The sequence below is a fragment of the Macrosteles quadrilineatus genome, unplaced genomic scaffold (assembly GCF_028750875.1).
Source record: "Macrosteles quadrilineatus isolate MER2022 unplaced genomic scaffold, UCM_ALF_1.0 Scaffold_6__1_contigs__length_79288215, whole genome shotgun sequence".
NCBI lineage: Eukaryota > Metazoa > Arthropoda > Insecta > Hemiptera > Cicadellidae > Macrosteles > Macrosteles quadrilineatus.
In genome coordinates this window covers 75,486,642-75,501,293 of record NW_026542599.1, presented here as the reverse complement: position 1 = coordinate 75,501,293, position 14,652 = coordinate 75,486,642, and the positions used below count along the sequence as shown (strand labels likewise).

Here is a 14,652-nt window from a genome sequence, read left to right as displayed (position 1 = left end):
ATTATTTTGTAATTTTTTATTTCTTGATTATGACTAGCGTAGTCCTCAAGTCTGACAGCAGAGTATTCTCAAGGACGTAGCTAGAGTATATGACGCCCTTGGTGTTATATAAGTTACCTTGGTGATGGGGACAGCAATAGCTTTTGCAATTCTTTGAAAGAAAGAAAGAAAACTGGAAAAAGCTATCGGAAGATAATATGGGGCTGAAATGTTTAAGGCAAAATAACATATATTGCATATTTTCTATACCCCTAGGCCCAAGGCCTAAGTTATACACAAATCGTTATTTTTGTCATGTTATGTACCTTTTCTCAGAAACTACTAGGGATAGCGAGTTAAAATTTTTACACAACATGTATGTTATAGTATATAGTGTTAAACACACTGAGTTTTTTTTAGGGCCTAATTCCATCCTACTTGGTAAAAAAATATATGTATCACAAGAAATTTGGAAAATCTTTAGTACCTCCAAAATTTTTTTTATCTAAGCTATTTATTAGTTTAAAAGCCTGAAAAAAACTCAGCACATGTATCAAAGGTATACAAAGAACTGACAAAAATTTCAGAGAGATAGGCCATATAGTTTTTCCAAAAAGGTACATTATGTTAGCATTACAGAGATAGGGATTCCACCTCCCCTTAAGGGGGAAAAATGACAGAGATTGTATGAAATACTGTAGTTCACCTTGCCAAACTGAAAAAAGGCAACAACATATTTTAAACTATATAATCTGTAATGTGTCAATCAACTGTGCTGTTCCTGCTCAATTAACAACTGTATTTTATGTTGTTTGTTGTTGTTCCGGATCGGTATGACATACAATAAAAGGTTAAATTACCTGTGTCCGCCAGTCGATCCTTATAGACTTTTAGTTATAATAAGGATCGACTGGCGGACACAGGTAATTTAACCTTTTATTGTATAACTACTGTATATTTAGCGAATAAACTGGCGAGCTGGTCGCTATCAATATGTCTACACCAGTATCAGAATCAACGATGGGAACCATCCATTGAGTTGACTTACTTAATCTAATTTTCTAACTGGGATACATAAAACTTAAACAAGTTGGTATTAGGTGCGAGAAGAAAAGTCAATTACCTAATCAAAATCATTTAATTGATATATTGGTTCATTACATGATCACAAATAAAATTATATACTGATGTGATGATACAAAATACAAAGAGGATGCTAAAGTTGCAACTATGTAATATAATCAGCGTGTGTTAACAATAGACAGTCGCTACCGTCAGGACTATTCGGCATCCATTGCAACCCAACTGAAAAACCGAGGCAATGGAAGAGGTGGGATGGAGTTATAGAAAAATGGCAAAAATCTTCTAAACCTATCGTATCACCCCTACAAGTAGCTACATACATTCTAATGTATGATGAAAACAAGTGACAAGTCGCCATCAACCGCTACAGGCACGCAGATAGATAACTATTGTATTCATTTGGTTGGGAAGTGACATTAGTTGGTAAAGAGTCTAATCATGTCACCTTGATGACATTTGTAATTTTAGATACAAATTTTGCAATATGTTACATTTTGATCAACGAGTCTTGTTATTTCCAATATTGTGAATAATTATCAGTAGTAAAGTTGAGACCGATACCTACGAAACCTGCGTAGAGAAGAGGGTCGCATCCGAAGACATAAGCGAAATAAAAACAAAGAAGCCAAATCAAAGAAGATTCAAATGGCAATAGCGATTTGTTTGCGAGTTACAGTTCTTTGTTAGTAGAAGAACCTGAAATATGAACACAACTCTTCCATTTAGCAGTCACAATGTAGAAACGGGATTAAACTATACAAAACTAATCGATATAAAGCAATGAACCGGGCTAAAAATTAACAAACTCTAAACACGATCATTTAGGCTAAGAATCACTCCAACAAGAGAAAATAAAACCCTTTCTTTTTGGGAAGCTTAGGCCACTCTCATGAAACTATTTACACTTGGAGTAAAAATTAGCCTAAAACGAATAAAATTAGAATTTACAATCAACTATAAACATCTACAAAAATACAATTAATTTTCGACGATTAAATAAATTAACGGATACATTGTACAAAATATACAATGGACTCGGTGTTTGGAATGAGAGGGTATAAATATTTTACATGGAGTGTCGTAGTCGAGAAGGTCATCTTCCTGTAGTGAGTTTAACATCTTATAGTGACAAAACTACTATCATCAACAAACGGTCTCACGTTTCCAACGTTTTACAAAACAAAACTAGACAATTATCTTACATTTACGCCTATAAAAACAACCTGTTATATTAAAATTATGCCTCACGTATACAAAAGGCAAACTAGTGAAACGTGTATATCTTATTATTTAAATAAATTTCAAATCTCAACTATTTTAATGTTACAATCCATGCGTCATATTCTACTCTAAACCTGTCCTTTTTGCTTTTTAATATTTTATTATTACAAAACTCTAAACTATTAAAGATTAAAAAACAGCTTGGCTGGCACTGCACGATGGAAGAAGCATTTACATGTATAATAATATATGCTCGTTAATAGTAATAGTTTAAATAGTAAACATATGTACTTAAGAAACATCGTATATTTACAAAATAGCTATATATATAATATTCTTAGCCTACGGAAAAGAAACATGGATTCGGGATGCAAAAAAATTAAAAGTATAATACAGAAAAGGGCAACTCATATCCCATATGAAGAAAGCAAATTGCTTGAGAGGAGAATCACCAAGCTCTGATGCATTGAGCAACGACGGTAACTATTGAATATCAGCACTCGGCGGACTCCTTGTGATTTAACATGATAGATAATGAATACTGAAACTCTTTTTGTTTGAAGTGAATTAAAGTAAACTTATGTAAAATCAACAAAAGGAGAATTTTATTGCTAAGGGATGGTCAGGATCGAAAATGTTTATCAAGGTTGTGAGTTACTGACAATTTGTACTAGAACTAGAAGCGATAATATACAAAAAAAAAACTTAACACAAGAAAGCAATTTTGTGCAAATCAGTGCTGTGCCATGTAAAACGATAGAGAACAATTTTAAATGATTTATCTTTGATAAAAGTTAAAATGCAAAAGAGCTTGATGTGATGGGTGACTAGAGGGTACCTAGACTTCTCTTTCAAATTGAATTGACATAGTATTAACACTACATGAGTGATGATAGTTCACTAACACAATCTAACATATCTTATTGTAAACATTATTGATCAACTAAGAGTCTACACTAGAGAGCTACAAAACACATACAAATCATGGTAAAATACATAAACAAAGACATATGTATACAAATGTTTGATTAAAAAATGTCATGTTAAAAACTATGTATATACATGAAAAATAACCTAAATTAAAACTATTGAGTCAATGTTAAACGTAAGGTAAACAAATAGGTAATTTACCTAAATTTTAATACCTTAATTATGAAATTCTAATTTGTGTAAAATGTTAAAATAGCTATACAAATAAAATTACAACTTACAGTATAACTTAAAAAGACTGTGCAATCGAAATCTTTGGTTGGACTCAGTCTTATTTCATTTTGCTCGCTTTATCAGAGTGCCGTTTCATTTGTATTGCTCTGCATTTCAGACTGAGTCTTGAACTTAAAAGACAAAATCAGTGACAATTTCAGTGGAACTGTGTGAAACTAACAATCGATTAACGTGGTAAAGAAAAGAAAATTCTGGACCAGCCAGAAGGTTTAGAGATCTAGTAAATAAAGTGTTAAAGACTTCCATTGTGAAAATCAGAAAGCCTGTAGTAAAATTTATTTGAGTAGATTAGATTTTATAAAATTTATCATCAACATTGTACAGAACAATAGGCTGAGTACAATAAGGTTAATATCAGACGTAATTCAGATTCCAGTCACACCTTATCTAGTGAAAGAAGGAAAATGTATAACAGATCAGTCTTTTTAAAAATTCAACACCCATTCTTATGTTCTATGTACTTTTGTAACTTAGAAACTCTATATTACAATGTTTACACATAAATATGCAAAGCAATGGAGAAAGGTGTAAAGTATCCGTGCCTCGGCACGCATCTTAATCCGCAAATATATCTTTTATTTACAAATGGCGTCGTAACTAACTAGATAAATATATCCTTCTACTCGCACACAAAAAGCTTTGCCTCACACGATAACAAAACGTAATCAATAATACAAAAAGCAGGGAACCCAGTAGTGACCCTTCAAAAGGGGCGGACCGATAACATACGGGGGAAATTGTACGAAAAAAGCCCATCAAAAGTAGCGCACGAAACCGGACAGGAAAACTATCCTAGCGTACAAATGTTTTACGTCAAAAATAACCACACCGCAACTGATCCTTAACCCTTTACGCTCTAAAAATATACTCTACCACTTCGACCTGGCCTTCCTCCCTACATCTGAGCAGTAAAATATAGTCCATTCAACAGTGAGGAGCAAACTGCGGTTCAGGTGCGGTAGATGTAACTGCACGGCGGGGGCGTGGTGGGGGGAGAGGGACTGGAGGAGGGGGGAGAGGGAGATGAACTGGAGGGGGGCGTGGTGGTGGCGAGAGGATGGTGCCCCCTGCGCCCCCCCCTAGCTCTCCCGGGTAGACTGCGACCCCCCTCCTCCCCTGTCTCTCAGAGGTACACCTTCTTGACACTGCGAGTCGTGCCGAACCCGTCACGGTAGCCCATGCCTGCAGCCTCATTCTGAAAAACATATCATCAATTATACTAAACAAATTTCATACATTCCTTATCTGACTAATTAAGGCAGCTATGCTGTAAGTATCCTGGTTGTATTTTGAAACTAAATCACATCATGCTGTAAGTATCCTGGTTATATTTTGAAACTAAATCTATGAGTTTGATGTAGTAACACTTCGGCCCAGTAACATTTCGGCCAAACTCAAATTTCTTAGAAAAACAGTATCACTTCGTCCCACTCGCTTTTACAGATGATTAAATAAGCTAATGGAGTAACATTTCGGCCCGACGAAAAATTGACAAGGATTGAGGAACGCAGTTCAGGTAGTAAGAGGTACATGGCCTGTATACTTTGCAACCACCCTCTGGTGGAATGTCGCCCAACCGTTACCCCTTGCATCCTCTGACCTCACATGACGGAGAATCGGTGGAATCTTACCTAACCTAACCTAACCTAACCTAACCTAACCTAACCTAACCTAATCTAACCTAACCTAACCTAACCTGTCAAATATTTTGTTGGGACGAAGTGTTACTAGTGGGCAGGTAAAGAGTTGGACCGTAGGCCACATCTGAGGGTTTCGGGCCGAAATGTTACTGGGCCGAAGTGTTACTTGGGCCGAAGTGTTACGACATGATGAGTTTAGCTAACCTCAGTACTTAACTGTAAGGGAGTTCCAAGAAGACCCATAATTAACTTTAACATGTTACACTGATTAGGCATGGATTCGGAGTTCATTGCGCTACTGACAGTGAAGGACAGACGCATGTTTTGAACTGATTTGTAGAATGTTCTCACCTTGGCAGCGTCGCGCTGGGACCTGAGGGTGCCGAAGTGGTCTCTGTTGGTCGGCCGTTGGTACGGTGGAGCGTTGTATCCGTCCTGGAACTGGAACATGTTGTCCTGTTTGCGCAGAGTCGCCTTGGGTGAGTTGAGAGGCTTGTTGGGGGCGACTAACACAGGTTCTGCGTACGTCACTTCCTCCTGTGCCAGTAGCTTGGGTTCCGGCGCCAGACGCCGACTACAAAACAACACAGCTTGTAAATAATTTGTTAGTAGTGCAGTCAAAAAAGAAAATATTTGTGGAGCATTTAACCCATTTTAAGGGTATGATAACTTTTGTGAGTGAAAACGTTGACCTATTTTTAGACAGCAGCATTAATTGGTTGACCAATTGCTCTATGATCAAGCATCCTTCACATTGGCAATTTGCTACTTTTTACATAACCTTACTGCGTGTGTATCCACTGAAAGAAATATACTCAGATTTTGTGTAAATAGGCATTTAAACAGTGGATAATCTCTGAAGCTCAGAAACTTGAAAAACATTTAGAATTAATTTTCTGTACTTAAGTATACAATAATTTTTTGTACATACAAGTTATTTTTAATTTTTAAAATTCTGTATCTTATTTCACATTGTCCTCACATTAATCATGCACTCAAAACTTGTTTGAAAGGCAATATTTCCCTTTAATTACTTACTGATTTATTTCATTAGCCAAAACCTGTCAACTGGGTCCGGTTTGAATCCTTCAAAAATCCTTTTCTCTGGACAAAACCAGCAACCTTTTGGTTTTGATTATTGAACAGCATTAAAATATATGAGTGTAACATAGAGCACAAGAGCCTAGTTTTTAGGATTTTTTGTGAGGATAGCAGGTTATTTATAGTATAGTGATATATTCTAATGTTTTGTCTATATGGTGTCTCCTGTGGCAGTTTGGACACTTTCCCATACATAAAAGCCTGCTTTCCACACAATAAATTCTAAAAACATTGAAATATACTTTGACAACCATACAGAGTACTTGTATACTCACGTGTTGACATTCTGGCGTTGCTCGAAGTACTCGTACTCAGTGTCTGGGTAGGGCAGATTGTCATCATCGTCCTTGTGACACTTGCGGCCACACATGTAGCCAGTGACGAACCCGGCGAGGAGTGCGGCTAGAGACGCAGCCACGACTACCATCGCTAGCGTCTCTAGACTGTACTGGGCTGGGGAGGTGTCCACGGTGGTCATGGACGGACCTACACATCATGTGATGGGGTTAAAACATGGTCAGAAAAAATGTGTTTCTAAAGGGTTCAACTAGTAATTCTTTGCCATAATAACTCGAAAACAGGTTCGCTTCCTCAGTCTAAATTCATATTTTTTTTTTTCAAAAATACTGATAAGTTACATTAAAAGTCCAACATTATCACTGTTTTCCAGTCTATAGCGCTTCTGACAGGAAGGACTAGCGCTATTTTTTTGTTTGTTCCATGTGACTGTGACATTTATATACAGTATTTATTAATAATTGTGATAAAGCTGCACGTTCAACAAAACCTGTCAGCACCATTTTGTTGGCAAAAATATTTTTGACTATTTTTTTTGTCCTCCATCAGTATGGAGGTAAGGCATCCTATTTCATCATAAAATGAGTTCAGGGTTTTAAATCTCCTAACACTATCACTTAAAATAGTTTGTCGATAAGTTTTCCTGCAAGAAACATTATTCCCAGATCTCATTTGATACTAACCAGGGTCGGATTCTTCCACCTTGTTTCGGATGTTGATGATCGACCCCTTGTGGATGTCCTTGCCCAGACGGTCGTTGTCCATGTGTGAAGGAGAGTTGGGATCTTTGCCTGTGTATTCTCTGGGACTCATTACTTTGCCTGAGAAACAAACAAGGTGTTAAGGTCGGATGTTAAAGAAAAAGATCTAACTAGTAACTAGAAAAAAATATTTTAAGAGGATTAGTGTAAGGCAGGTGAGGTGTAGTACACCTTACTGGGCTTTCTCAAAAGTTCAAACAAAACGACATTGCTATTTCTCTTCAATCAAAAGTTTTGATTTCTAAGCTGTTGATTTGAAATTGTTTACTGCGCTTTCCTTTTAGAACAACGTTCATTAAGAAAAAGTAAGGTTTGAAACATTAGATAACAGTCTAAGTAACTCACTTGCTGGACATTGGCTGTGTATTCCTGTAGAGATGCTCTGATAGAAGACCTTCTCATCGCTCCACCGCGGCGCGCCCACCGACTTGCACTTGCTGGAGATCTTGTCCCACGCACAGTACGGGTCTTGGAGGGCCACACACTCGCTGTAACACGACAAAACAAACCACAGATTAGATGTCTGCACTTACTGGAACTATTCAAAATAGTACTAATAATGTCGGAAAGCAGCCTAAACTGGCTAGTTTTGTTTTGATGGAGTAAATGTTTTGTTTGAAAAGTGACACAGTAGTACACTTGTGGAGGAATTGAAGATAGAAGGCACGACCTCAAAAGGTGTCAAGACACTCTCAGGCAACCAGCAGAGTGAGGTGGATGTCCTATGCTAGGATTGCTACAAAAATGATCCAACAAAAATCCCTCTGCGTTTAAAGAGTTAGGGCTTAAAGTTATGACAGGTCTAGAAAATTGAACAACCAAAACATTTTAAAACCACACAACAGAGTTTTTGATTGAGGATCACATCTTAGAAAACCTCAAGTCCAATTCATGGCTTCGCTTCTCACTAGCCCATGTCCTTACCTTATCTGCTAATGAACCTTGCACTTATAAACTTTGTTCCTGTGTTAACATACCTGCAGCCTGAGACGACTTTATCACAGCGGTGTAGTTTGATAGAGATGACCTCCGTGTCAGACACGACCACCAGCCGACCCTCCATGTTGTCTCCCCGCACCACCTTCAGCGTGCGGATGGACACGTTCGGAGGAAACACTTGTATCTCCTCGATCACCACCGGACTGACACGTTCTATCGTGTCTGCAGAGTCTGCGTTGACCGTCTTCAACACGTAGCCCGTGTCTGAAACAGAATTGGATCGAGTTATTTTCAAACTAAAAATTTGTCAGTAAATGTGTGACTTGTGCAATATTTTATTTGAATGGATTGAAAAATGGTTCTAAATTGATACTCATTAGTGGAACTATTAATAACTTACTGATAAATGATTTAGAACGACTTACCTGTTCCAATAAAGAGGACGTCATACGATTTGCCCCCCGGAGTTTTGATCTGTGGATCCACTGCTATTTGTGTGAAACGGTAGCTGAAATGTAAAACATCAGTTAGTACCAGATTGTACAGCAATTACAGTGTTTAGGAATCAAAGTAATAAATATACAAAATACATATACAACAAAGAACAATAGTCAACAACATCAAAGATCAAGGATCGTTTTGATAGCAAACAGGTAATCTAAACCTATATTAGTATGTAGCGGTAACTTACTTGAAGCTGGTTCGAATGACGATCGGTTGTTTGAAGAAGGAAGGCACCGACTCGTCCATGAGAGAATGAGTCTTGATGAAGTTGAGAGTCAAATCTGGTAAAGTTCTCGAGTCATTGACACACTGACCCGGCCTCGGATCTGGTACCTGGAATCATGAAAGTTATGTCAGTTGGATTCAGGATAAACTTAAGATTAATGTATCTACAGAGGAATCCATCTAAATCGTCTCATGTGACAGCGGGAAACTGGAAAACTTGTTTAAGCCTGGAATGGAAAGGTTTTTGCCTCATTTCCAAACTTAAGGCTCTATCCCTCAGACTCTTATAGTGTCTATCTAGCTTTAAAAGAGAAACTCAAAAGACAGTTATTTCTTCAACCTGACTTGTGTACCATTTCATATCTTAAAACAGCAGGACTAAAACACAAAAGACACAAGACTTCTTGCACAACACAAATCAAATTGTAGTACACTTATTTAGTGTGACGTTGGATTACCGAGTGAGTCGGATTATCAAGAGAAATCTTAATGAAAACTAAAAAATAGCTTTGTTGAAAACAACAAAACACAATAAACACTATCACTCAAAATTCTAAAATAGATCACATGTAATTATAATTACATATTTTCAACTAGTAAAATAATTATTGCTTGTCCAATGCATGAATGTTGAAGATACAATTTAAACTAATTGCCATTTCCCGTCACCCTAGTTGACAGAATCCAATAGCGTCGGCCCCAATCTGCCAATCACGAGCCTCATGTAATCGGCACCTCCCCCCACCCTACAATATCAGAGTCTGCATATTTATTGTCTCCAGTGCAAAAATAGTTTCAAAACATGTCACAGACAAGTTCACGTTGATGTATGACGTCGACTAGGGAAATAAATGGGTTCATTTATACAGGAATAGACACACTGTGTCAAAAAGAGTTCAGGGTTTACACTGTTGATTTGTAATATTTTGTGATTTTGCATAGAACAGTTTCATTTTTTTCCGCGGTCTTTTTTAGTCTGTTTATTTGAAGAAACAAGTACAAAAAATTACCTTGTACTTGTAACTAATATTTACTAATCAATTATAGCAGATAATTGATTAGTAGCTTTCATAAGCTGTTGCTTATTTGGGATTATCACCAAACATTTTATTAACCCATCTAATAACCTAATGAGAACGATCAATTACAACAAACATATTAGACATAAAATTAAATTTAATTGAAGTTGGCAAATGGGAAGTTGTGTTGAATGTGTAAGTTTCACAGAGGGACACAAACTATAACACTCAGTGTAACTTTAATGAGGACAAAGTGTGTGTATTGCCTTTGCCAATAGGACCTCGCATAACCTGTGGATATTAAAACTAGTGAGTCAAGCGTACCAGACGACTGCAGTGCTAAGTAGTAGCCTAGCCCAGCCAGTCAGTCAACACCATAAGCAAGATTTTCAGATAATAATATGTCAAGTATTTTCTTCACAGGTTGGATTTAATGTAATTTTTTAAAGTAGCTCAGATTTTTTCTTCTAGGACAGTAGGCTCTAGACCTGGATTATTTTTCACATTACTTCACGCTAGGCTGAAGGGTTGCGCCATTATCACTTAGATAAATTCTATTGGATGGTGATTGACGGGACTTGAAACCAGAACCTCAGGAACCAAAGTCCTGCACCTAACCACTAGACTAGCTTCCTCCCCACTTTAGTACAGTACCTATAGATCAGAAAGCAAATAAATAGATACAATATTACGTCTGTTTGAATAATTAGCATGTTTTCATAATAACCCATTTCTCAAACTCATTCCTCTTCCAACAAATTTGTGGAATACTGTAATGCTAACCAACACCCTCTATAGCAACTCACCTTCATGCTCTGTACTGGTAGCCAGTTAGAGTTGAGTTCCGACTGCTCCTTGAAGTTGCCTTCGAAGGTGTCACTGATGTCTTGTAGGGAGAACGCACAGACAGCCGAGCCTCCGATGCTGTTAGCCGCTGTCGTAAACACTGCGTACATCAGCTGACGGGACACCGAGCCGTACGTGCCTTCCACCAGCTCCGTCGTAGATTCTGCAACAGGATGTGACAAAGTTAGGAAATTACGGAGATACAACAACAGAAACTTGGTTCTTGGTCTTTTTATTGGGTTCATTGCGAGTTGAAGGTACCATCAACTAACTGTTCAAACCTCCTTCCTTCGTAAGTTGATTGGTCTTTAAAATGTGCGTTGGCAGATAAACTTACATTTTTCAGATACGAATATGGCAAAAATTTGATTGTCAGAAAGAGTTACCTAGTTTTTGCACTTTCATCAATTAAAAATACTTTCAAATGAGGTTACTTAATGCAGATTTGTGTGTAAAACAATTAAATTGCCTACGAAATACACCATTGTTGAGGGTAGTTGGTAAAACTGGTGCTGGCAACTAAATAGTATTATATGCCCTTTCTAGTGCTGCGTTAGGTTATTAGATTTTGGGTCTTCAAATAATATACATTAAGAATATAAAAACTCTATTAAGACTTTGCCTTATAGCCTACATAGTTTCATCAAAATTCAAAGTGGCTGCAAAATTGAAAATGTTGTTAATTGTTGTGGTTTAAATAGAGAGATACGTCTTATTTTTGCTGTTCTTATTTTGTAAAGACCTTTAAAACAAGGTGCCACTAAAAAAGGATCGACATTAAAAAATTAAGAACTGCCCCAAAGATAACCAATGAGTCCAATGTACAAAGCTACTACTTCTACCCAGAAAGATGCAAAATGTTGGTTAACTTGGAATAACCAATTCAAAAGTTAAATAGAAGTCCCCAGACTTTTTATTGACACTAAATGTATACTCAACAATCAAGACCATATTTCTAGTGTTTCTGACTGCTCAATATAGTCTCATAACCATCAAGAACAATATGCTTGTTATTTTTTTATAAAGAATACTTTATGAAAAAGTTTTGTGCCGTGTCCTACTTTCACAACAATTTTTGCCATAAAGAATTAAAAGGTAAAAGGTCGCAAAGTACTTTACACTAATGTCAAATGGTAAGCTATATAACTGAAACAATAAATAAATATAAAGAACAACAAATCAAATAAAAATGTTCACTATGATATTTATTGAATCAAAACGAGCAAAAAGGAAATGTTAAATGTTGGGGTAAAAAGCACGGTTGCGCTGCCATCATGAGCTGGAAATGTGTTTTTAATTACAGCCAAGTCAGCAGTGAGCAGGGAGGGAGGAATATTCAATTATCATTTAGTTTGTTATTCCCTGTGATGTTCTATAATCTCGCCTCAAACAAAATGCTTGCTAATAAGATAATTAGTATTCCATTAGCACACTCTTTAACATACTTTGCAGTCTCAATCATAATGGATAATGACTTTTCCTTTTCTGACGAGAAAACTCATTCAACGGTGGAAAATAAAACTCGGCCGAGCTTTGCCACTGACTTGAGAAACTTTCATCACGAGTTATCGCAACTGTGAATTACCCCTTACGTTTCCTGTTTACCCTGATTCTAATGAACTTTTGCAAAGTGAAACTTTCAGACATAAATCAGTAATATTGGAAAAGTATCAAACCAGAAACTCTTTTTGTTATAATTAAAATTTTTTTTGTGTTTACTACTTTCTTGGATTTACTGTAATTAATTTAACGGATCTTAATTAGATTTCGAGACTTAATTGCAAAGATTAGGTGTCCAAATTTGGTTGTTTTCCTATATGCATAATACAAGAGCATTCCAAAATAAAAACTAGGCGGTACTTCACCCATGAATATTGGTAGTAAATGACAGTTTGGAATCATAAAAATTGTACTGTACTTCCTCTGATGTGTGTTTGATCATTGGTTATATCACTGTGCTAGTTGTGTACTTTGACATACATCGTACCTGATTATTGCTTGTATTTCCAATCAACTGACAGAAAAATACCAAGAGTCCTTTTTGTCTACATTGCTCATTTGATTGAACATTACACATCAAACACTCACGTATTTCGTTGAAATAAAATGGAAAGTCTCCTTGGACCGAACAGTTGAGGCGAGATTTGAGGAACGAAGTCCAACGGTTCCTGAAGCGATGCGGACCTCCGCGATCATACTTGCATACTCTGGCAACTCTCGAGAAAACAGCCTGCAAAAGATAAAAAACATTAATCAATAATTACTAAATATATCTGTTAAGCTTTTCAAAATTTATTTTGCCTTTATACTTCATCTTGGTTTTTTGTTTTTTTGCTCCTGCTGAAGCATAGGGTTTCAATAAGTACCATCCACTTGTTCCCATAAGTAAAATAATTTTGTATTTTTATCATTCCAGCCTACATGATGAAAAATACAGGCTACAGAGCATTGAAGGCTTTCTCTAATCAGTAACATTATAACTTTGAATGGACATGAGATTCTAAAACACCCCCCAATGGGTGCGCAAGGAGTCTTAGTAATTTGTCTTTAGTAACATTATGAACATATGCAGTTTCAGGCTCTGTTTATAAAAAATATTTTGTTAATTTCACATGAACATATAAAAAAACTGTTCAAAACAATTTGAACGAAAAGTGTTTTTGGCCTCTGGAGACATCAAAATGATAAAGTAAATCGGTCCTGAGCCTAGGTGAGCTCTGTGCTACTTACAGTAATAACTACTATTAAGAAATTTGCTAATACCAATATGTTTTACCTTATTTTTATTTAATTTATATCCAAAAAGCTATCTTAATTTGAATAGACAAAATAAGGAGATCTTTCCAACAAAACCACCACTTGTTTCTAATCAAAATAAAATGTTATACTGAGTATGTGACAATACAAAGTATAAACATTGAAACACCCTTTCCATAAAGTTGAAAATAACAACAAAAACATTTTTTTTTACAAAATCTAGTTTTTAATTAAACCTAATTCAATTCCCAACAATGTAGTGTGATAAATTATGCATTGTTGGGTTTAATTATTCCGTGAACTAATCTAACACAATTGTCCACCGTTACTGAATACATTAATACCACAAAAGCGAACTATTTATAGAACATGTTGAACCTGGTAAATAGGATTTCAGAATTATCTTGAAGCTCTTTTGTAACCAGAGTCAGATTACTGTGAAAAAATTCAAACACTGAATAGTGAATAGGTCATTGTTCTGGTGGACAATAATGCTTTTCCAGCTGAAATTCCATGTATGATGCCTTGTGAATTAGAAACACTGATGACAAAGGAAACATGAAAAATGATTTATGACTATTTATCAGTTATGCTTGACATTAGCGCTTTCATATGGAACAAAACCGTTGCTTTCTAGGAAATATAATGTGGTACATCAATTTAACAACTAAATATTGATTTAAAAAGCATTGTTTTTGTAACAGAAATATTATTTGACACAAGACTTTTTGGCTTACTGTCCCAAATAGTCAAACATAATAGAAAATCTCGTGAAACTTAAATTGGACACTAATTTTATTTAGTTTTTCCAAGAGCTTAAACAACCAAAGAACTAAAGGAGGTCAAGAATTATGAACTTTGTTTTTAATTAAACTCGAACAACTTTTCATCAATCCGATTTCTGCCTGAAAAATTATATTAGTGATAAGTGAAAAGATTCATTGAAAACATGTATTTATCACAAAAAACATTGTCTTTGAGGTTCATTTAAAAACTAATTATTATCACTCAAAACCACACATTCACACAACACTCTTTTTCTCAAATTTCTTGTTA

At 36.0% G+C, this 14,652-nt stretch overlaps 1 protein-coding gene across 1 annotated transcript in view; it reads right to left on the bottom strand.

Annotated features, from left to right (window-relative positions):
- Positions 1 to 1,098: 1,098 nt before the first annotated feature.
- LOC128996395 (semaphorin-1A) overlaps positions 1,099 to 14,652 on the bottom strand; it is a 488,248-nt gene continuing 474,694 nt past the window's right edge. The window contains exons 10-19 of the mRNA XM_054421704.1: positions 12,928 to 13,069; positions 10,800 to 11,002; positions 8,937 to 9,082; positions 8,671 to 8,753; positions 8,284 to 8,509; positions 7,652 to 7,794; positions 7,229 to 7,366; positions 6,524 to 6,734; positions 5,499 to 5,721; positions 1,099 to 4,702 (exon numbers count right to left, since the gene is read on the bottom strand). Of these exons, the coding sequence (XP_054277679.1) occupies positions 4,631 to 4,702; positions 5,499 to 5,721; positions 6,524 to 6,734; positions 7,229 to 7,366; positions 7,652 to 7,794; positions 8,284 to 8,509; positions 8,671 to 8,753; positions 8,937 to 9,082; positions 10,800 to 11,002; positions 12,928 to 13,069 (1,587 nt within the window). The 3' untranslated portion in view covers positions 1,099 to 4,630. The remainder of the gene's footprint in view (positions 4,703 to 5,498; positions 5,722 to 6,523; positions 6,735 to 7,228; positions 7,367 to 7,651; positions 7,795 to 8,283; positions 8,510 to 8,670; positions 8,754 to 8,936; positions 9,083 to 10,799; positions 11,003 to 12,927; positions 13,070 to 14,652) is intronic.